General features: G+C 40.2%; 1 protein-coding gene across 4 annotated transcripts in view; it reads left to right on the top strand.

The window, feature by feature from the left end:
• WWP2 (WW domain containing E3 ubiquitin protein ligase 2) overlaps positions 1–24,242 on the top strand; it is a 1,859,587-nt gene that overhangs the window by 1,130,722 nt on the left and 704,623 nt on the right. For all 4 annotated transcript variants that reach the window (XM_044081781.1, XM_044081779.1, XM_044081780.1 and 1 more), the window contains one exon: positions 993–1,167. In XM_044081781.1, the coding sequence (XP_043937716.1) occupies positions 993–1,167 (175 nt within the window). The remainder of the gene's footprint in view (positions 1–992; positions 1,168–24,242) is intronic.

Genomic DNA, 24,242 nt, shown 5'->3' with positions numbered 1-24,242 from the left:
CGTAAACCCATTTCCTTCCTTCAGCTTTCATCATCATATCATAATGCTGATAATACAGTTACATTTGACATGCCTTTGACATTTTGTGCTTCTTCTTAGAAATTTGTCTAAGATATATTTCCCTTTTTACTGCGGTGGTGGTGCTGCGGTAGCGTTGTCGCCTCACAGTTAGACGTTGCCCGTTCGAGTCTCAGTTAAAGCGTCTACTGTGTGACGACATGCGTGAATGGGCGTTCCTTCGTTGAAGGTTGTGCGTTAGGCCCGGCAAGCCAGCATGTAAAACTCTACTGCCAATCATTAGCGGACCGGAGTTCCGCTGTGGCGACCCCTAACCGGGAAAAGCCGAAAGACACACACACACACACCTAGTGTGTGTGTGTGTGTGTGTGTGTGTGTCTGTGTCTGTGTGTAGTTGTCTGAGAGGGCTGCTTTCCTTGTGGTTAAGAAATCTGGCAACTGATTTCTGCTCACACCCTACACTATGTATATTTAACATGACCTGTAATTGAATGTTGTGTTGCAGTGCTGCCTACATGTGTCATTTGCAGCAGTGTTTAAATATAGTGTAGCTCAGAGGTGAGCATACATGACTACTGAGGAAATGTTTAGTCCCAGTTTAACATTAAGTATGGTATGGAGTAGGTCATGGATTTTCATTGTTCTTCACTTTTGTTTCCACCTCTTACAGCAGGAATTCCCTCATTCCTTTACAGTTATGTTATGTTGGACTGTGGTGTGTTCTGTTATGCTGCAGTATGAAACCATGGTTTACTAAGAGTGCCTTTCAGATGTGGCTTTATTGTTTAGTAAAATGCAACTAAGAAAATCTCTTTACATTCAAAAACAAGTGTGTTTTTTCCAAGTTCCATCTTTATCTGATACATTCTCAGTTGGTCCTGCAAAATGTACTTAACTAAATGTAAAGTAAGTAAACCATAAGTATGAGCCATAATTCTCTGATGTTTTCTTTTTGCTTTTACCTTGTAATGCAGGTGGGAGAAGCGAGTAGACCCTCGTGGCAGGTTTTATTATGTGGATCACAACACAAGAACGACAACCTGGCAGAGGCCAACAGCAGAGTATGTTAGAAACTATGAACAGTGGCAGTCACAGCAAAACCAGTTACAGGGAGCTATGGAACAGTTCAACCAGAGGTTTCTGTACCAGGTAACTATAGGAAGCATATATGCTCCTAGTAGCATGTTTTATATTATGGGTGGGGCAGCAGCAGCCCTATTGTTCTGACATGTAAAACTTAAGTCATTGAATCTGGCAGCATTAATTATACTGGCTGTAATACTAATGACATGGAAGAATCTGTTTAATATATGTGTGAATATTATCAAATAAGTTGTCAACAAAAGTCATCATGCATCAGAACTGTAGTGATCAGCAACAGTGTGGTATTTTGTAGGCCTGATTCTTTGCCAGTTCTTCTGCGTCTGTACTTTCTCATTTCAGAGTTTGAGTATACTTTCCATGTTATTAGTCAGTTTGCCATTATTTCATCATGCTCATTACAAAAGCACTTCCTGATACCCTCTCATCTTCACCCTCCGTGTTTTGCTCACTGCATTATACTTGCTCTGAAAGAGCAAAATGTGGTGTCTGGTGCCACTAAATTCCAGTAGCTATAGTATCGTATGGTTAAACTTGGCCCTAAGTGTCACCTGTAGGGTCATGTTATTAGATTTCAGAAACGGTGGAATAAACTGATATTTGGAAATGAGGTAGAGTGTTTTAAAAGATACTACCCTTCAGGTACTTAAACATATATACTAACAGTTAACAATAGGAATGAAAAGAGACAAATTTTCTTAACAGGTATTTACAAAATATATGGAATTGGAATTCAGATAAAAAAACAGTGGACAATATATTTCAGGATGGCAGAACAGCTGAAACAGAGCTTGCTTGTTTAGTAGTGATGAGGTAGTGAAAACAATGCTTTAGGCATTTTAATGGCAATTGAAAGTGATAAGAAGACTTATTTGCACAGAAAGAAGGAAAAACAAAATATGGGAAATTTGCCGAGACCAACTATTCTAAAGCTTTCTTAGTGCTGACACTAGTGATATGGTTTATAAAGGAAGCATTGTAAAAACAAATTGTTGAAAAAGCTTTAAAAGTGAGGCTGCAAAGATAAGTTGGTTAACTGGTTTGCCAGTATCTTCCAGGTAAACAGTTCCTTAACCAAATGGAATCCATCTGAACATGCTATGGCAGCCAGTATCTGTGTTTGCTCTTGGTGGATTGCAAGTAACGTATCTGTGACCAATAATCATTTTTACTTTCATGATAGTATTCCAGGTCTGAATAATCAGGACATTTTGCTAAGAGGCATGAACATTTACCAAAATTTAACTACAGTTTTGTTCCCTGTAAAGAGTCTTGGAAGGTGAAAAAAGACAGGAATTTATGTGTAACCAGCTCACTGGTGCAGTGACTGTATTGCAACATATCTTCTTCTGAAACTTCTGTTCATTGTGTGCATTCTGAGTTCAGGAGCAAGCTTTTTATGTCAGACCAAGTGCGGGGGGGGGGGGTGTCTATTATTCCTTTGGGAAAATAATGTTTCAGGGTTTACAAGGGACACTCACTTCTGTAGTGTGATTGCCAAATGTGAGTGGCTTTCCTTGCTAAATTGTTTAGCTTTTCTCCATGTGCTATTTTTTCTCTTATCCATCTTCCCTTGCCATCTCCCTGTCACAGTTACAGCTAACTAGTTATATCCATGTGAAGCCTCAGATCCACAGGACAAGTTTTGCTTAGATATTCCAGAATACCCCCTGATACAAGTGAATTCAGTTACAGAGTATATTTCCACTTTAATTATGTTATGAACTCTGTCCGTCTTCCATCATAGACTAACTCACCATTAAAGTTTAAATGGGGTTGTGTGTTTACTGGATTTAAGTAATGCTTAACATCTTGATATGCTTCTTCTAGTTCTCTGTTCTTGCATTCTGTATGTCTGTGGTTTAATACAACTTTTTTGTACTAATTTTAATGTTCTTTAGTTAGTGCGCTGTTTTATTGTGCCATATTACTCTTTAGAACTGTGGAATGAGCCCTTTTTTTCTACAACTTGTTTATATTCTTGTTATGCCTTTGTACTTTTGTCTTGGTGTTTTTTCTTCTTGAGAAAGGGATGTTAACTCAGTGGAATTTTACAGGTTAACAACTGAGGCATATTTTATACAGATAACTTGACAGGTAGGCATAAAGGGAAATACTGATGCAGGTCTTTCTCTTGTTAATAATGTTGTAAGCTGTGGATTCAAGCAGGTGACTCAATGACATATTAGTCGCCCGACTGATTTCATTCTCCCAAATGGGAAGAAAATGCAGATGACAGATCCTGCATCCCAACTTCAGCTGCTGTTTACTCTTGATGATAATGCCAAACATCTGTGCATCATTTTATCTAACAGGCTATGTTGAGATGGAGACATGTTCTCATTACCTGATGACTGAATCAAGGTTGTGAGGGGAAATTTCTCCTCTGGTGAGAGGAGAGACATGACAGGCTTCCATCAGGAGTATAATTGGGACAGCAGTAGAGGGCCAGTTATATAGTCAGGTGGACTGATTTGGATTGCAGCCACTTTTTTATTGCCTGTCTTTTTATTGCTTCATATTAAAAGCATTGGGGAAATTATCTGATAATGCTCATTTGAACAAAGCAATGACTACTTGAATGAGATTGCTGCAGTGGGGGAGAGGCCACCTGCATGGATGGCATATGTTGGCCTTTGACCCCCAAAAAAACTCCTTTGAGCTTAATGAATCCCAGTCTGAATGTTTTTTTCTGTTACTGACCCACACCTGACATGAGAGCAGTGTTTGTAGTGAGAGTAAGTGATATGTGATATGGAAAAGATGTTTGAAGTTTAAAATAGAATCTGAAATAGAATTATATAATTGCAGCAAAGGGGGCAGGTGCTAAAGAAGTTTAATAATAATAATAGTAATTAAATAAATAAAGATTTGCCAGAAGAAGCAACACATAGGTGGAATTAAGGAAGGGAGCCCATATATGGGAAGGATATACTGGAGCCTATATACGAGAAAGAATGCAGTCCAGTGTTGATACTAAAATTATATTTTTAAAACTTGGTCTTCCGATTTAATGCTGGCCACCTGTTATAAGTTGGCCTGCTAGCATAGGGTTAGTACCTCTGACTTTGCCAGTGGTGACCAGGCTTTGATAGTTGAACTTCAAGATAGAGATCTGTCAGTAGCTGAGTGACAGTGACTCCTGGTTAGTTCTTCCATTCTAGGATGCCTGAGGATATAAAAAGATGTAGCACAGAGCTTGATGATAGGCTGACACCTGGACCAACCTACTTGACTCTTAGACAGCTTTGCAGTCACTTCAGTTCTGTAAGGAAATCTGCTTACTTACAGCCTTCAGGTGACATTGTATGGGACTTTTACAAGGAATAGGTGTTAGCTTGTATCTTCCGTTAATTCTGATCAAGCATAAATCCCCAGTATGCATCCTGATTGGGCAGTAATTCTGTGGCAAATTGTGAAACCTGAATTTAGAAACCAGTGAGGCATAAATAAAAGACCCATGAAAAAGAAAAAAAAAGGTCTGTTATCAGTGGCTGAAAGAAGGAGAGCAAATATTGAGCAAAGGTTCTATGCATCTTCAGATAACACTAAAGTATACTATAAGTGTGAAGTGACACCGTGAAAAGACCTGCAATAGAAGTGTGATAGTGGAAATTCAGAGCCAAGAAATGCAAAACGCTGCACATATGGAACTAAGGCAGAAGACAAAAGCTCTGGAACATGTTATGATTGTGTAGTGTAGTGGGAACAGAATTTCCACCATATACACTGGTCTTAGGGTTTCTGCTAAGACCAGCATCGTGTGGTGCAATTGCTTTGAAGAGGTCCTTATTTATGAAATGGTTGTTTAGCTGTAATAGGCTCAATTTTAGTGTCACTATTAACTGAGAAGACTAGGTTTTACTTCAGGGTGTAGCCTGGTGGTTAGAGTGAATGACTGTTCAGCGTAAGTTGACTGCCAGACGTGTTAGTGCCATCTGTAAGCAGGGAAGATACCAATTTTATTGCCTAAGTTACCCTGAATTGGAGAATCAGAGTGACAAAGCAGAACAAAAGGGAGTAAAGACCAGAGGATAAAGAATGGATGAAGTGGAATGCTGGCAAACATATCTAGATGATTCCCTACTTGCACACTATAAAACAAACTATGGATCTGATGATCTTAATGTCCGAGGCTAACCTAGTTACAGTGCCTACTATCCAGGCCTCATACAGTGGCAACCACAGCTAGAACAACTAAGATTTAACAGCAGTTAGAGTTAGTCCATCTATATTGAGGAAGGTAAAAAAGAAAGTGGAGCAGTTGTTTATTTTAAGGAAAAGTATAAAAATGCTGGCAAACAGGGTTTTTGATATGAATCCTGGAGGTTTGCTTTGTAATGGTTAGAGGAACTGTAACCTCAGTGGATCAATTTATAGACTTTAAGATCATGTAGAGAGCTGAGCAGGAAACTAACATACTGAGCTTAAGACTGAAAATAAAAGGGATATGCTTCTGCTTAGAGGATCTAAGTTTATTGTGTTTGGCTGGAACATTTCAGTTAAAGCATCAAGTGAAGATGTTCTGTAAGGCATGCAGTAGTTGCTAGCAACAATGTGGAGGTCTTGTACACTACATTGGAAAGTGAATTGCAAACAGCTGTCTGAAATCCCCATATGGTATTTTCCCTTGTAAAAACTGTGACAAGAGACAAACTTAAAAATGAAGTTCACAGACTCTTGAAAGGTTTATTTTGTAAAGGCAGACAAAATGTTTTAAGAAAATCCTTAGGGTAATTACAGCCTTTTAAGTGGGAATGTGGTGGAGCTAACCATACATTATCTATGCTCAACAATTATGGAGAAGTAGTAAAGTGTCAATACTAGTATTGCTCTTGATGAAAAGCCTGTGAAAATAAGAACATATTTGCTTTATTTAAGAAGTTAAAAATACAGATTGAAAGACATGGAAGCTTATAAACACAAAATGCAAGGACAGCAGTTAGGACTTAGCATTTTTAGTGAAATACAGGATTGTTTACAGTGATATGGAAGCAATGAACTGCACAGGGATGAACGCAAACAGTATGACACATTATTATTTATGATTATTATAAACACAGTATTTTTTACTGCATGTAGATAGAGGCAGTCTGCATAACCATTTTCAAACTGTCCTGTGTCACACTAGTTGTTCAACTGTCATGTCTACACTGGCAAGACAACATTGCAAACTATTGTAGTAGCTCAAGCTAAATTAATAATTTGTGAAAATAACTTGTTTTAATAGTTACAATGATTTTAAATGACATAGCTATGCACTAATACAGCGGTCTCCAACCTTTTTTGCATCGTGCGTGCATAAAAATAAAGCATAGTAAAATGCATAAGTACAACTCATCATAACATAAAATCAGTCGGAGCCCTGAGCTTGTTTCCCTGCAATGAGACAGTCCTATGTAGGGGTGATAGGAGACAATGACGCCCAAAGTGTGTTTCTTATGTCCAGTCTACTCCATAATTTTGTTTTGGTTGCTGTCATTGCAGAAAACCCTGCTTCACAAATACATCATATTAGAAATGGAAGCAGGGATTTCAGTGCTTATTCTAGCAACTTTCTAAGTTTATAAGAGCAGTATTTAAAATCTGTCTGTATTTGTGGCTCTGTCCAGATTTATTGTGAAGAGGTTGAGAGGGATTGTTGAGAGATACAGAAACCTAATGGAAACCTTTTTCTGAATCTAACAACTTTCTAAGAACACTGTTTAAAGTCAGTCCACATTTTGGGGTCTTTGTTTCCCCATTATTTTTGGTTTTGTCCACATTTCTTGTGCTAAAAGGTTGAGAGGCATGCTGCATGCAACTGGATTAGATCTAAAAGGCACTAGCAACTAGCACTATAATGATCCTGAAATAGCACATTAACAAGTTGCCTCCTGATTTTTGATACATTAACAAGTTTATCTGGCATTTCAAGTTCTGAAGTATCCCATCTCCAGTTGTTTCGGGGAGAGGCATGTAAAAAGTAATAGAACAAAAGCTTCCACAAAAAAACAGTTTTGAGTGGTCTGCTGGCATACCTGTCAGTAACAACTTCCAACCACACTTAAAGCTTACTTACCTAGACAAGTAAGAGTCAGATCTGGAAGAAGAGTTGCCAGGTTCCCCTCCGAAGTGAGCAGATGGGAGAAGGCGCAGCAGCGGTGCATCCTCCAGGACCATTTTTGTAACGTCGCTTGCAGCACCAGTCAGCAGCACATTTTCAGCCATTCAAGACTTTTATCAGTTTGACGATATTGCAGTCACGCGAAAACTAGTGCCAATGTGTGATTGAATGAATTGTGGTGGATGTACTTCTTGTTTCACCGTTGCAGTCATCACATTTGGGTTATTTGCTTGCAGTAGCCCTCAGTCAGCCTGATTATCAAAATCTTGGGTCCTGCATCGGTTGCTGTCTCATCTACCGTGACGTCAGTTAGGGATATAAAGCATGCAGCCAACGCCATTACATCAGTCTTTCTTGCTGTGCGGTGCCCGAAGCAGAAGCAGTTCGTAAGTGCCGGTCAGCAGACTCTTGAAATTTTCATTTTCGAGTTTCAGAGCCGAAGTCTTCAACTAAAGCTAAGTACCCCATTGGGGAAACCTTTTCTTGCTCTAAACCAATGTCAGTAAAAGTCAATAATTGTATTTCTTGTGGAAAGCAAATACCTCATAAAGATTTTCATTCTTCCTGTATTCCTTGCCTAGGCCCTGACCATGACGTACCTTACTGTCAGTTTTGTGCCTTATTTAAATAATGAACTATTCATCGTCTGTGCATTTTTGCTTCTAGATATTTTGGTACTTGGTTCAATTATCCAGATATGTCTTCAGTAAGCCACCCGACTACCGACAATCTGAAAAAACGCAAAGATAAAGACAGAGACAGGCCGCCTAGGTCCATAGCTGCCGATGACACTTCTCCTAAGTTAGTAGCCAGTTCACCAGTACTCAGTGAGGTGCTTTTGCAGCCCCTGATACCCACTACTTCAGATTCACAGGCCTCTACTGAGACCCATTTGGAGTCCAGTGTGCCGTGAGATATTTCAACTGTGGAACCTGCGGATGTCTCTACCTTGGATGAGTCCGAAGCCGCAGTGCAGGCATCGGCTTCTGAGGGTATATTCAGGCCTACTGACTTGCCTATTAAACCGACGCCATCTTCTCTTTCTAGGCCTAAAACTCGAACCATGCCTAGGAAACCAATGCCCCAACCACATGGTCAGGCTTCTATGCCTAAAAAACAAATGATAAGAATGGCTGAAGACCTTATTACTGTAATCAGGGGAAGCCATCCTCCCCCTCTAAGAGACCTAGGACTGAATTTGCTTATGATACTTATGACCAGGATTCTGAAATTTTGGTCTCCTCTGATGACCAGGATTTACCCTTATCTACCTATGAGGATTCTTATGCAGAGGACTCTATTCCCTCTGCTTCTCCCCAGAGGATTTTACTTTTGGTGAAACCTTGCATGCTGTTAGGGAGCATTTTCACTGGGAAAGCCAGGATTACTCTGATTCTAAAAAGAGGCTTAGAGATTTCTTATTCCTGCCCCAACACAGGCCTTTAGCTATCCCTCCTGTGCTGGACATTGTTGACAATGCCTTTTCAAAATATAGCTTGACCTCTGACTCTTTACCTCCCGCTCCCAGAAAACCTGATAGATATTGCAGGGTTCGTGATTCTCACAAGTTCCTTTTTAAAAATCCTACTGTGGATCCTGAGACCATTTCACAGGGACCCAAGGGCATTAAGGCTAATACTGCCAAAAATCCTACCCCCTCTGATAGAGATTCCAGGGTCTTGGATAGATGGGGTAATAAGGTATACACCTCTGCAACCTTGGCCATCAGGGCCTTAAATTGACAGTTTCGTATGTTAAAAGTATCAGCAGCATATTACTGGATTGCTTAAACAAAAAATTATGTTGATTCCTGATTGTACTGAAAATAAGGATTTACAGGATTTAACGCACTCTGCTGAACAGGTTGGAAAACCTACTTTGCAATGTGGTTTTGATTCACTAGAGGCATCTTGCAGGGCTGCCGTCACCGGGTCTGTACTTAGAAGGCATGCTTGGCTTAAGGAGCAATCTTTGCCAGATCATGTTAAAACTAAATTGCTGGATGCTCCCTTAAATCAGCACCGCCTGTTTGGCGACAAAGCAGAAGAAGTTCTTAAAAAGCTGGAGGAAAAAGCTAAATCTATGTAAACTGTTAAAGATTTCTTACAAGTGCAGCCTCCTAGATTTAGTAGGCATTGGCCCTCAAAAAATTGGTCCTTTCCTGACTCTTCCAGGCTTTCTCAGTTCAAACCCAGAACCAGCAGAACACCCAGGCTTCAGTCCCAGGGTACGCACAGGACTAAGCAGTGGGGGAACCCACTTCCAATTCAGGGAGTAGTAAGACTCCCCCTATAGTAAGCTGTCTCAGTGACTTAACTTTAAAACTTCCAAGCACTTCTCAACTGACTGCTCCTTTAGGGGGAAAGATTGCTCTGCAAGCAAAAACCTGGGAAGTCATTACCCAGGACAAATGGGTTTTAAACATAGGTTCCCAAGGATACAGATTTCACTTCCACACGTTACCAACTCCAAACGGTTGGCCAGATCTACCCCCAAATCAGTGGGCAGAAGCTCAAAAGCAAATACTCTCTCTTAAGATTAAAGGCTATTCAGACTGTATCAGAAGAGGAAAAGGGACAAGGTTTCTACTCAAGACTTTTCCTGGTATCCAGAAAAGACAACTCATGGTGTCCTATCCTGGGCCTGTCTAATCCTAAACACCTTTATGGTGATTCCAAAATTCAAGATGCTAAATCTTCACCAGTTGCTTCCCATGATAGGCAAAGATGCCTGGTTAGCAACACTGGATTTAAAGGAAGCCTACCTGCACTTCCCAATCAGGGAATCTTGCAGAAAATACCTGCGCTTCAAAGCAGGCTGCATGCACTATCAGTTCTCTGCACTGCCCTTTGGCTTATCTACGGCACCCAGGGTATTCACAAAGTGCCTAGCTCCACTCATTGCATTTTGCAGGCAGAGAAATATTCAAATATACCCATACCTGGACGATTGTCTAATTCAGGCAGAAAGCCAGGACATGCTTCTGAATCATCTGGCATTTGTACAAAAGGTGTTAACTTGTCTGGGGTACACCATAAACGAAAAGAAATCACATCTGGTACTCGGTCAACAAATTATATTCCTGGGAGCAAGCTTGAACACAACTTCCCAGATGGCTTTCCTCATGCCAGAGAAACAAATTTGTTTGACAACTTATTTCAGACTAGTGGCCACAAAAACCCTGCTCTCTGCAAGGCAAATACTGCAAGCCTTGGGGTTCATGGCCTCATGCATTCTACTAATTCCATATGCAAGACTGCATATGAGGAAACTACAATGGTATCTAAAAAGCCTATGGTGTCAACATTCTCAGGATCTAGAAGCAATGATTCCAATCATACCTTGCCTATGGTTAGAATTCCTTTGATGGGCAGAGGCCTGCCACCAAAACAAGGGACTACCATTCACTCTACCCCCTGCCGCCCAAACCCTAACAACAGATGCATCAGAATATGCATGGGAGGCTCACCTGGCAGGGAAGTGCATTCAGGGCAAATGGAACCCGAGTCAGATGCACCTGGATATCAATCAAAAAAAATGTTAGCTGTACAGAATACTCTGACAGCCTTCAAGGACCACATTCTTCCAGGACAATTAATGGTAAAGACAGACAACACCACCGTTATGTGGTACATAAACAAGCAGGGGGGGGTACCCATTCTTACCCCTTCTGCAGACTAGCCATGGCTCTGTGGAACACAGCCTTGAGCTACCAAGTGCATCTACAGGCTCATTTCCTGGCAGGAAAACTAAATACACTGGCAGACGAACTAAGCAGAAATCTCATGGACTCACATGAGTGGAAACTGGAACCAAAGATTTTCATGGGGGATCCCAGATATAGACCTGTTTGCCTCCCCCCAGAACTACCAATTGGAGAAATTCTGCACAAGGACTCCCCACAAACAAGCTTGGAGAGTGGATTCTCTGTCCTTCAGCTGGAAAAATCCTGTCAGTTTATGCCTTTCCTCCTCTGCCTCTCCTCTCCAAAGTACTACTAAAGATCAAACAGGACAAACCAAGGATGATATTGATTGCACCAGAATGGCCACACCAACACTGGTACCCCTCCTGTGTCACAGCTGACCCTATGGCACCTACCTCAGACCCCTACCCTGCTGTCTCAGCAAGAGTGCCAGATTCTGCACCCCCAGCTTCAAACCCTGAACCTGGCAGCCTGGCTAATTACCTAATCTCTCCGTTACCATCCCTCAGTAAACAAGTGTTGGCTGTCATTTTGGAGGCAAGGAGGCATAGTACTAGAAAATCTTATGCTGAAAAATGGAAAAGATTCTGTGTTTGGAAACAAGAGATGGCCACAGCAGCACCCAATTTACCTCAGATTATTCAATACTTAACTGAGATGCTTCACAAGGGCCTTTCCTTTTCCTCCATCAAAATTCACCCCTTAGCCATTTCAGCTCATTACAACACAGAACCACCCCTCTTTTCTCACCCATGTCATGCGGACATGGTGTCCCTCAGGATCAATCCCTCTTTCATCCCCAAGGTGGTATCCACTGTGGCTCTTAATCAGTCCATTCCTTTGCCAATCTTCTTTTCTAATCCACAGAACAAAGGGGAACGGATACTGCACTCCTTAGATGTGCACAGACAACTTGTATTTTACTTGGACAGGACTAAACCTCAAAGGAATTCTGAACAACTGCTGGTGGCATTTGCTGCAGGGTCAGAGGGGAAGGCTATTTCAAAGCAAACCATTTCTAAATGGATAGGCCATTGCATTCATTTTTGCTGTAAGCACTATGGAAAACGTATCCCACAGGGAATTGGACCCCATTCAACCAGGGCTGTATCTACCTTTATAGCCTTTCTCAGAGGTGTCCCTACCAGATACATCCTAGAAGCTGCTACCTGGATTTCTGTACATACTTTCACCAAGCATTACCATTTGCCAATTTTCTCTAAATCCAGAGCTGGCTTTGCCACTGCAGTCTTGCAGGGCCTTATGGCTGGTCCTAATGCTATCTAAATTCCTCTTCCCATCCTTAGCTTTGGGAATCTACCCAAATGTGATGACTGCAACAGTGAAACACGAAGAACATAGTACAGTTGTGTACACTTACCATAAATGTAGATGTTCGAGTGTATTCACTGTTGCAGTCCTGGTTACCCTCCCTCCAGCCCTCTGACTTCTTTTGGCTGCACCTCTAGTCTCCTTAAATATACTTAAAAGCTTTTTGGTGTATTTGCTTTTTGTTGGCGGTATAACCTTATATATATATATATATATATATATATATATATATATATATATATATATTTAATTGCTTCCCATTAAGGGGGGCACCTGACACCTGGGGCAGGAAAAACTGATGTGATGGCATCGGCTGCATGCTTGATACCCCTGACTATCTGACGTCACGGAAGATGAGACAGCAACCGACACGAACCCAAGACTTTGATAATCAGGCCGACTGAGGGCTACTGCAAGCAGATAACCCAAATGTGATGACTGCAACAGTGAACACACTCGAACATCTACATTTATGGGTGTACACAACTGTACTTTGTCATTGGCTTTCTTTGCCTCAGGAGAAGTTAGTTGATTGGTTCATATACCACAGTGCTGATTGGCTGTAATTGCAGTATACGAACCAATCAAAACTTGTGTAATGGAGCCATCTCTCTTCAATGTAGAACAGTGGGCAATTTCAATATTAAATGTGGAGCATTCCATGTGATTGGGAGCACTTGGCTGCCCAGCTTGCATTCTATCAAATTTCTAAATTTATATGAGCAATATTTAAAATATGTCCTTATTTTTGGGGCTTTGTCCCCCCTATTATTTTTGTTTTGTCCAGATTTTTTGTGCCCAGAGGTTGAGAGCTATGAATTCTGTCCAGATTTATTGTGTGAGAGGTACATAAACTTCTTAGTTCATGCTGCTGTGGCTGCTTCCAAGGATCACTCGCACTCTTCACTTCACTTTCGCTCGCTCTCTCTGTCTGTCTCTCTCTCACGCGTGCACACACACACACACACACACACACACACACGCACACACACTCTGTTCGGCTTTCTTGCACACATTCAGTCACACACGCAGACATAAACACTTTTTCAGTTTCATTTATTTTTATTTTACACTCGCTAAACAGCAAAAGCGCTGCTTAGTGAGTGTAAAATAATGTCTTGCTCGATCTCACTGTTCACTGTGTCATGCACACATATACAGTCTCTTCTGCTTTCACACACATACGTTCTGCTTTCATGCATGCATTCATAACGGCTCGCACAGTCTCACTGTTCACTCTCTCATTCACAGTCTCTTGGGCTTTCACACATACATACATTCTGCTTTCATGCACACATTCACACATGCAGACAGAAACATAAATACACACACACACACACACATAGACACATTCACTTTTTTTATTTCACTCCCTTCTGCATGGCCTAGTAACAAATGATCCATGGCCCAGTGGTTGGGAGCCACTGCACTAATAGAATCTAGTTTTTAAAGCCGCATAACTGTCAGAATGAAATATTTAAAATAAAATGCTTAAGTAAAATGATCTTTATTTCTCTACAGTACTGAAATTTTCTGGCAAGTCTGTAGAAAACAGAAAAAAAGTCTTTTTCGAAAGGACTAGCTGGCCATTTCTGAAGAAAGGTATTGAATGATTAAACTTTTTTTGTTTTTAACAAAAAAATCTTTATGAAATTATGTATGACACAGGCAGGCTTACATTTATACTGTATAAATGAAAGTAAACCATACAGACACAATCTCAGTTGCAAACATTATACATTACAAACAATGCCGTTACAACTGTAGCTGTAAACATTATATATCACTTGTAATATATCCAGTCATTGTCGGTCAACCATTACGTAGCTCATTCAATTCCTGCCTTCTTTTAAACCTTGTTCCTCCCCTGCATTTATTGATCCCACACTTCCCATTTTTCCTATGTAATTTGCTCCTACCCAGGGCCGGTGTTAGCATTTTGGGGGCTCCCATCAAAGTGTCACCCTGTCACTACCACCCCTCTGAAGGAGCCTTTTAGTTCATGCTGCAAACTTTTAGTAGTAGTATGTACAGACTTAGTATGTACAGACTTGTCTGTAAAACCCGCGGTGGTGGTGCTGCGGTAGCGTTGTTGCCTCACAGTAAGACGCCATCTGGTTCGATTCTCAGCTAGAGCATCTTCTACGTGGAGACATGCGTGAGTGGGCGTACCTTCGTTGAAGGTTGTGCGTCAGGGCTGGTAACTCGGCACGTAAAAATCAACTACCAATCATTAGCGGACCGGAGTTCCACTGTGGCGACCCCTAACCGGGAAAAGCCGAACGACACAACAACATGTACAGACTTGTTTGTAGCTACAATGCTCTTACAGTACACCAGGCATATGTACCACACTATATTCTGCCATCTCACAGAGGGACATTCACAGTTACCAGCATTTTAGTTACAGCAATGATACTTTAGAACAACTTTATGTATAGGTCTGGACTTGGGTGAAAGGCTGTCTATATGCTCTAAAGTGCATTTTTTTCTTTTTACATAATCTTTTCATCCAATGATGGCTTTAAAAGAAATTATGATTAAGGAAGGAAAATCAGTGTTTGCTGTTCAGCTTAAGTTTTCCTTGCATCCTTTCAGCACGTTTCCTGACCAAGTCAGCACAGTAATAACCATTTAGGAAATAACTCAGTAAGCCAGGGCCCAAGCAGCCATAGGGTTATATGTCTGGGATGCATTTTAGAGCATTTTCCCAAAGTATTAATCCAGTGGTGTCCTAAACTAAAAACATGAGTAAGAAAATAATTTTGTTCTTTTTTTTTTCCTTTCAAGGAAGACATAAGTTGTGCCCAAGGCTTAATATTCAAAGATGACAAAATAGTAGCTCACAACAAACTAACAAGCCATTTGTTGTCTGGATACAGAGGTCCAGTCTGGGAATACAGCCTACCTCCCTAATTTCCCCCAAAAAGACGGTCACTGCCTATGTATACCTCTGGTATTAGACTAGAATGAAAGCAGAGGTTCAAATTGCCACAATCATGTGAGTGCTGATATACATACACATAGCATGCCTCCTCACACCTCAACCCTAACCATCAATGACAGCTACCTGTATATGTGCCTGATGTGATATTGAAAAAATGATTACAGTAATGTATTTTACTTTGTTGCCCCTAGGCAGTACACTGCTCCTACACAAGCTATAGTAACCTTCTTTGTATACCTCTCAGGTCTGTGAGAAAAGTAAAAGAAACAATGGCCACACTGTCCTCAGCTCAAACATAAGCTGTAATGACCTCATGTGCACACCTCCATGGTTTGATTGTAATGAAAGTTAAAGTAGTAACAACAACCCCCCCACCCTACAGCAGCTTTCTTTACACACACATCTGAGCAGGGCTGGTGTTAGAATGAGTGCAGAGGAGGGCAGAGGTCATTATCAGCTTTATCCTAATGGTGTCAAATCACAGCCCTGTTCGAGTTAGAGCATAATCAGAAAATTAATACATTTTTTCCCCAACCAGCAACATCATTTGTGGGGTCCTCACACAGTCAAGGATAATTAAGGAAGCCCCCGTATCAATTTATACAATCTGGGGAGTAGGTGCCACCAGTCTCCTTGAAGATTGAAGTGTCTGAATGTTCTCTGACCTATTTTATGCATTACTTTTGAAATACAATGACTTGTTAGCTACATTTTTCACAGATACCCAGAAAAATAACATATGTATCCTGACATTATTGAGTGTATGCAGAGATAAAAATCAGTGATATTTTTTTATAAATAAACACACTATTCATAACAATACTAGTTTTGTACTTATTTCAGCAAATAGCAATACATTGTGCAACACTGGTACTGCCACACCAGGTCAGTGTATAACAGTCATCAAACACCACCAAGGATAAGTCACTTTTATTTACCTCGGTGAGGAGTAATGCATACCTGTCACTGTCTCTGATTTCACAGACCTTCCCTGATTTTGCTCGTAATTTGCTCTGTCCTTGATAAAAGTTTGATTTGCTAATAAATCAGTCAGAAATACAGTCAGTAATTCCAGACATCAGGGGTTTATGCCTCTTATTGTCCAGAAAATGCATGTTGATGCAAAAGATGTTATTCTATTAACTTTTTAAGTGAATTAGAGTAATGTTTAAAATGTGTTCCTGATTTTGAGCCTTTATTCTGCTATTGTACTGAATTCTTCTGCAGAGAAGTTGAGAGTTATAGTATCTGGTGTTCTACCAGTATTTATAAAACTCTCTGAAAGAAAAAAAAACATCCCTGAAGATCAGAAGCATCAGCTCTTCTTAAAATACAAGGTTTCCACTCAAATCAGTCACTCCTGCCTTCTGATCTCTCTAGTGGTTACTTTGCTTATGTTCATTATCAGCTTTATCCTAACAGGGTCATACCACAGCCCTGTTCAGATTAAAAAGCATAATCAGGAAATTAATACATTTTTCCCTCATTTTCCTAACCAGCTGTTTTTGTGGGGCCTCCACATAGTCAGGGATGATTAAGTGCCCCCCTTGCAGCCGTAGGTATTGCAGGTACCTAAAGCTGTCTATGTTGTTGATTTTAGTGGAGAGAATGTCCACCAAGCAGGGTTTAACTAAGCCAGAGGCACTTTGTCAGTGGTAAAATATTTAAGGGGAATTGTGAAACCTGTTACTTGATAAAACACTGTTACTATAACCAGAGATATCTTTGAATTTTAAAGGTGATATAAATAAGAGTTATTACCCACCTGGTTTATTAAGTCAGATTGCTGTGCTAGCTTTTGTTAGTTTGACAGACATTTTGCAAAATATCAAGATAAGACAAGTTACTGTGGTTGGGGGCACCACTGGAACAGGGGGCCCCCAGCGACCTCAGGGTTCGCTGGTGCCTAAAGCCAGCTATGCTCCTACCCTTTTCTAAAGATCCCAGTTCCAGTTGTTTTATCTGTTACTATCTTCGCTACTTCTAGTAAAGTTGGTTTTGACTTTGATTTCCATTTTCTACTAATTACTTTTTTGTCAGCCATCATAATTAGATTCAGCAAGGCCTTAGTATATCTAAGCAATTATGTTTCTGTATCATAGCTCGAAAAATCAATTCCTTGGTTACACCAGTTTGCTCACCATTGAATGCTTAAACCTTAGCTGTGCATTATGTAAACTCAAATACTATTTATTTTATTTAGTAAGCACTTTTTTATAGGTTCATATTTATATACTAGGCTAACAACCACCAGGACCCTTAAAAACCTAGATGCGCAACCCAACCCAGTTGTATCTCCATGTTCCTTGGGTGCCTGTTATAGGTTATTATGTTCGGTTTCTTGTAAGTTATTAAAAAGTCTTCTCTCAGTCTAGTCTGTAAGGAAACATCTGATTCAGTTCTTTTTGTAAGTCATTGTTTGGAGCTCATCAGCCAGGGGGAGGAGGTTAACATCTAGTCAGGAAACGTAAAAGTAAAAATATAAATAACAGAAAAAAATGTAACAGATATATTATACAATACCTTCCAAGATCTTGGTATAAGCTTCCTCCTTACAGTCAGAAAAATTTAATGTTTAACTTCCTTCAAAAATAATCTTAATGATTATGTAAGGCATGACACACCACACTTAATGCTCTGAATAAGGGAAAAAGGTAACTTTGTTTAGTATCTTGCTGACTCAAGAGTAGGACAGGTGCTTAAAGTTTTGTTAAAGGACAACTATGCCTTAAATGTAAAATTTCCTTTCCTCAGAGTGCATTTCCATTCCAACAGGATGATCACATTACTTTCACATATTAAAAAAAGCATGAATTAACATTTTCTCCCACTCTATAACATTTCTATCCTAGTCTGCTTTCTGAGTTCACAACATGCTTAGGCTGAATGAAATCTCATACTTTCATTAGGAATTTGTCTACCTTGCTACTGCATCACAATGCCCATCCCATCTGAAGATATTTTGCTAAGGAAAAGCACAGCAAGACACCTATTGCTTTTTTTATTATTTTACTTCCACTAAGGTCTTAAAGCTATTTAGGCTCAAAATTCACACTTATGATTTTTGGTGTAAAAAGCTGCATTTTGTCCATGTACTGAAGAAGTAAGTCTGTGAAACCTTTTACAATCTGAAGATGAATAAAGCTGATAACTACTGAGATAGTACAGTTGTGTAAGAATTTACCTTAACAGTAGATGTCCTAATTATCACTCTTGCATCATTCCCCAGAATAGGGACCCCTGCCTAGGACAGCTGCATGGTCAGCCAGACCACCAAAGCCTAGCCTCCTTCATGCGCTGCATTCCAGACTTGTGTCCCTGTTGTGTTAGTTGTCTCTTCATTTTTGTGAGATCTCCAGTCTTTTAGGTTTACAAGGTTGTGTGCTACAGATAATGGCTAAGCATTCCTGTACAGCAAAGATATTATCGCTTTCTGTTGTTGCAGGTGACATTTGTGACCTCACAAACTTCACTTTGTTATTTTAGTCACCAAATACCAGCATGAATAACTAAAAACTTTGCTTTGTAAAGAGAACAAGGTCACAGTTGTTAAGATGTTAGGTGCCATTTCTTTTATTGAAGAGAGGATCTTGAAGGAGTTGGCATTGCTACAGTTGGACAAGGTGACAGGGATGGAAAAGATATGTCAGTGAATACTTAAAAGTCTCCCAAAGCTGTTTCCAGAGTCATTAACAAATGTGATCAAATTACATGAGGAAGGGATGTCTGTGAAAGACTGGAAAAAAGCAGTAGTTTCGCCACAAAAGAAGCGTGGAGGCTGACATTAATTATCCTGATGCCACTTGTGGAAAACTCTTGTTAGTATAGTCATTCCTAAAGTGAAGAGTAGTGGAGCACCAGAGTGCAGTAAACACTGCCCAGACAACCTGTATAAATGAAAATGTTTGCTGAGAATTTATAGCTTTTATAGCTCTGACTTTGTAACACTACACTTCATCTGTTTTTAACACCAGCAGACACTGTTTGAGTCTGTACTGAATCAGTATACTAGCATCATCAAATTGTGGTTTATGTTCATATTTTGTGAAGGTGTGATGGCATCCTGTTATAAGGTGAAATGATCATCATTTATTGTGTACTGATTATCATTCTTTGATCATTAATTTAATTGCACCCTTTCCCTGTCACTACAGTACTGTTTTCTTAAACACGTTGGTATATTCTGACATAATGTGAGATGATTCTCATAGGTTCAGGAGTTAAATACTAGGCTAGTTGCTCTTGCAGGCTGTTTTAAGCCTAGCCAGATTCCCTTTTTGTGCTCGAATTAACCTATCCCATTTGGGTATAGACTGGCCTTACCCATCCCATGGTTGATAAATATATATATATATATATATATATATTACCCCTAATCAAAATAATGGGATCATCCTTTGATAAAATGTCTATTTCCCATCCATCTAAACTGTGCTTGAAAATGGACCAGAATGAACTTTTTTATGTGGATATAAAAAGTCTGTTCCATAGCAGCAGTAACCTCTGCAAAATATACCTGTCTCTCCAAACTCTTCTGTTGATTTTTTTGAAGAGGTTTAAATCCCAGACTGGGTGTTTCTGATGCCATTTCACTTGGTAATATGCAGTAAATCAATCAGTAATGGGTTGGAGGATGCATGTATGCCAGACACAGGTCATCTCTTAGCAGTCTGTAAGGTACAGAGTATAGTGACAGAGCTTTGAGTCAGTCCATGTTGTTTAATTCTTGTAGCTTTTAGTAAGGTATCTTCTGTGAGCATTCCAGTTGTTGCATGTGTCTGGATAGATACATTCCAAAGGGAGCATTATGTTCAGTGACTGGTCTAATGAGGGCAGTGTAAAGGGGTGCAGTGACATCCCTAGATCTAGATACAATTCCTTTGTTTATAACCAGTGCATTATGGAAGGACTTTCTTTCAACAATAGACACATGTTGGTCAAAGGCTTGGTCACTGTCCATGTAAATTCCCAAATCCTGAGCAACTGGGTCAACTCTTAGGGGTGCATTGTCAGTGTGGTAGGTTTTTGCAGTAGAGAGCTTCCCAAAGGATACAGTAGTGCATTTTTTAGCATTTAATTTCAGTCCATGATTTTGACACCAGTTATTTATTTGCCTCCTGACTTCTTATGACCATCAAGCCCCCATAACCTTTAAGCCCATTTGTTCCTACCAGTCCTTGACACCCTACGAGATCGAGGTGAGAGCCAAGAAATGCAGTACTGTCAGATTTTTGCATACGGCTAATACCCCACCCCCGATCAAGTAGTACAAGACCCACTTTGCTTGACCAATGTGAGTGTATGCTTGGTTCACAGCCCCAATTTCTAAGTAAGTTGTTTTTGGTCTCCTTAGCAGGCTAATTTTCCTGAGTACAGTATTGTGAGTACTGCAATACAACAGCCTCCTCCCTGGAAGGGGAAGCTTGCACTTAACCGCAGACTTCCATCTCTCCCCAGCTGTCTTCTCCAGCATGTATGTCAACATTCAGATTCACTTATTTAATGCATAGAATAATCTAAAATCTTTTTTGCTAGTGGCCCAGCTGGAATCATGGCAGGTATCACTTTAGCGGCATAAGGTAAGGTGAACACTTTGACAGAGTGGTATATTCTGTACAGTTGTGTGAATTCCATTGCCCTGGCAGAGACCTCTTCTCTTTATTTCGCAAACACTGTGGGTTGCTTCAAAGACTGATATGATGTACATACTTGTACTGGATCATAAAATGGGAATACCAACAGCCACACAGTCTTAACATTGTACATTATATACAAACTTTTTCTGTCATGCTGAATAATTTGGTGTATATCGTTGACAGTGGGGGACCATGGCACCAAAGCACTGATGTTTTTTTCACTTCCTGCAGCTTGGTTTGGACATTTTTTCTTCTGTTGGCCGAGACTGACATTTTTTTTCATAAGTTCATAGGTGTTTACTAGGCTAACGACCACAAGGGCCTTTTTAAGCCTAGCCATGCTTCCCAAATTTCTGACGAGTTCTGATACCCTTGATAAGTGTAAGCATGGGCCTGGGAGATGAACCATTTACAGGTTACCTATTTGCATCAAAGACATAGGTGCCAAACCAGGGATGAATTTCCGGTTTACCATCCAATTGTCCAAGTTGCACTTGAACTGGATTAGGGAGGAACTCTGCTTCATATGGATGGGGAGATTGTTCAGAGATGTAGATGGGGTAGTCTCTGGGATACATAACTATCTCTCCAGCAGGCCCTATTTATATCACAGGCAAGGTTTAAGCCTTTAGACTGGGTAATTCTGGTACTGTTTGTTTTGTGGATATGCAGGAGGTCCATCAGAGTGGGGTCTGACAATGCCCTGTATGCCAGGCATAGATCTCTCCTCAGAAGCCTGTAGGAAACAGAATACAGGGCTAGGGCATTGAGGAGGTCTGCATAGGACATATTACTTATGCCCTGTATTCTTTAAGTGAGGAACCTCTTTGGCCGTTCCAGTTGTTGGATATGCCTGGTTATGTACATACCAAAGGGGGCATTGTACTCATTGATAGGTCTGATGAATGCCAAATACAGTGGAACAATGACTTCCTTGGACTTCAATGCCATACCTTTGTTTGTAAGTTGCGCAACATAGAATGATTTCCTCAGCACTGTAGACACGTGATGATCAAAGGCTAGATTACTATCTATGTGCGTCCCTAAGTCCCTGACCTACTGGGTTAGCTCTAAGGGGTGTGTTGTCAGTATGATAGTTACCAGGGATAGATGACTTCCCAAAGGATACTGTTATGCAGTTCTTGGCATTTAATTTTAGTCCATGACTCTGACACCAGTTGTTTGTCTGTGTCAGCCCCTCCTCGAGAACATTTGTGTCAGTGTGAGACTCCATGATAGCTCCTAATTTACAATAATCTGCAAATTTAGTTAGCCAGAGAGACCACTGACCTTGGCCTTGACTTCTGAGAAGTAAATGCCAAAAAGGAGCAGCCAAAGGACTCATCTCTGAGGTGTCCACTTGTGACTGGCCTCTTTGTAGAGGTGGACTCACCAGTTCTAAGTTCCTGGGTCCTGTCTGTGAGCCATTTGGCTATCCACTGGGTGACATACGGGTTTGTACCTAACCTCTTGAGTTTGTCAACAATGCCTGAGTGGGATATTGTGTCAAATGCCTTCGCCAGGTCAAGGTAGTCAGTGTGAATGATTTTGCCCTCATCCATTGCTTTGGTGACCTTCTCAAAGAAGTCCACCAGGTTGAGTAGGCATGATCTGCCCTTTACGAAAACAAACTGGGTTGGGTCCAGTGGCTGGAGATTTACTATATCTCTGTTGACCATCTTCATGATAATTCTTTCCATGGCTGTATATATGACTAGTGAGACTTATGGGTCTGTAGTTGGCCCACCTTTATGCAGAGGGATGACTGTTGGCTTTCTCCATTCATGAGGCACGAAGCCTGTTTGGAGATTACAGTTAAGTAGTAATTCCAGAGGCCATGATAGGTCATGTTTCATGTTATTTAAAAGGCATCCTGGGATATTGTCTGGGCCCACAGTGTTTTTGGTCTTAGAGAGAGCATTAAAGACCTGTTCCCTAGTGATAGTAGGGGGAGTTAGATTTGATGATATTTCCTGATTGTAGGTTGAGGGGAGAGAGGAGTAAAGCTGGAGCTGAATTTTTCACCCAGGAGGTTTGCTACATATTCTGGCTCAGTATAGGTGGCTCCATTTACAATGAGCTCTCCATACAATTATTTATTGCCTTTGAGGTTATGGATGTAGCTAAAGAATGCTTTGTGTTTGCCCTTTGCCTGGGAGGCCAAACTTACCTCATATTTGAATTTCAAACAAGAAACATTTTTATTAAATTGTCAGTTATGACATAGGCAATTCTATATTTATATAAATGAAAACAAACCATATTGACATATTTTTAGTTGCAAACATTGTACATTACTTATAATCTATCCAGTCATTGTCAGTCAAACATTACAGAACTCATTCAAATCCTGCCTTCTTTTAAACTTCATTCCTCCTCTAAAATGGTATTCTGCGTGTATTTTTCCCACTATTCCCATTTTCTTTCTATGCAACTTGCTCCTACCCTTTTATAAAGATCCCACTTCCAGTTGCTTTGTCTCTGTTACTATATTCATTACTTCTAGTACTGATGGTGTAGACTTTGATTTCCATTTTCTAGTAATTGCTTTTTTGACAGTCACCAGAATTAGACTCAGCATGGCCTTACTATCTATGTCTAGGCATTTCCGATTCTGTCCCACATCTAAAAAAAAAATTGTTTTCCTTAGTTACACCAATTTGCTCACCCAGTATTTCTGATAGAGAAGTCTGCAGGGAATTCTTAAAGTCTGCCAACTCATTACACTCTCAATAATGTTCCCAGTTACCTCTCTATTCCCCATAATGGACTCAGAAATTCAAGGATATACTTAGTATGGTAGTTAAGAAAAGCTGGTTTTATTTGCCAATGATGTTATTTTATACCCGATAAAAGAAGAAAAGGACATTTCACTGTAGTGGAACATTCTGAGACAGTTTGTGGGATACACAATTAATGAAGCTAAAACAAAGGCAATAGCTGTAAACTATGTACCCACACATGGATTAGTTTAGCAATGCCATATTTATGGGGACATGATAAAATGAAGTACTTAGGAGTATGGAATAAAAAAGATTATGTTATGGCAGCTAAGGATATGTGAGAAGAGACTAAATGAAAAGATAATGCAAAAACTTAGAAATTGGAAGCTCTGTTTTATGGATATGGATAGAAACATACAAGCATTGAAAATGTTTTTAATCCCTTCAGTTTTATACACAGGGCAGCCATATTTTTACCAAACAGAGGAGAATTTGTGGATAGCAGTTAATTGAGCTGAAGGATTTTATCCAGGAGGGGAAGACGGCAAGAATCAAGTGGGATAAGCTGATTCTTCCAGTAAAACAAAACGGTTTGGGATTACCTGACTTCAAGGGGTATTTCGCAGTTAAGGCTCCTATACATAGCACAAGCGGAAAGCTATCATTCACAGTG

Source organism: Protopterus annectens, chromosome 8.part1 (assembly GCF_019279795.1).
Source record: "Protopterus annectens isolate FY-2018-M chromosome 8.part1, PAN1.0, whole genome shotgun sequence".
Taxonomy (NCBI): Eukaryota; Metazoa; Chordata; order Ceratodontiformes; family Protopteridae; genus Protopterus; species Protopterus annectens.
Note: the sequence above shows the minus strand (reverse complement) of the source record. Positions and strands in the feature narration are given on the sequence as shown.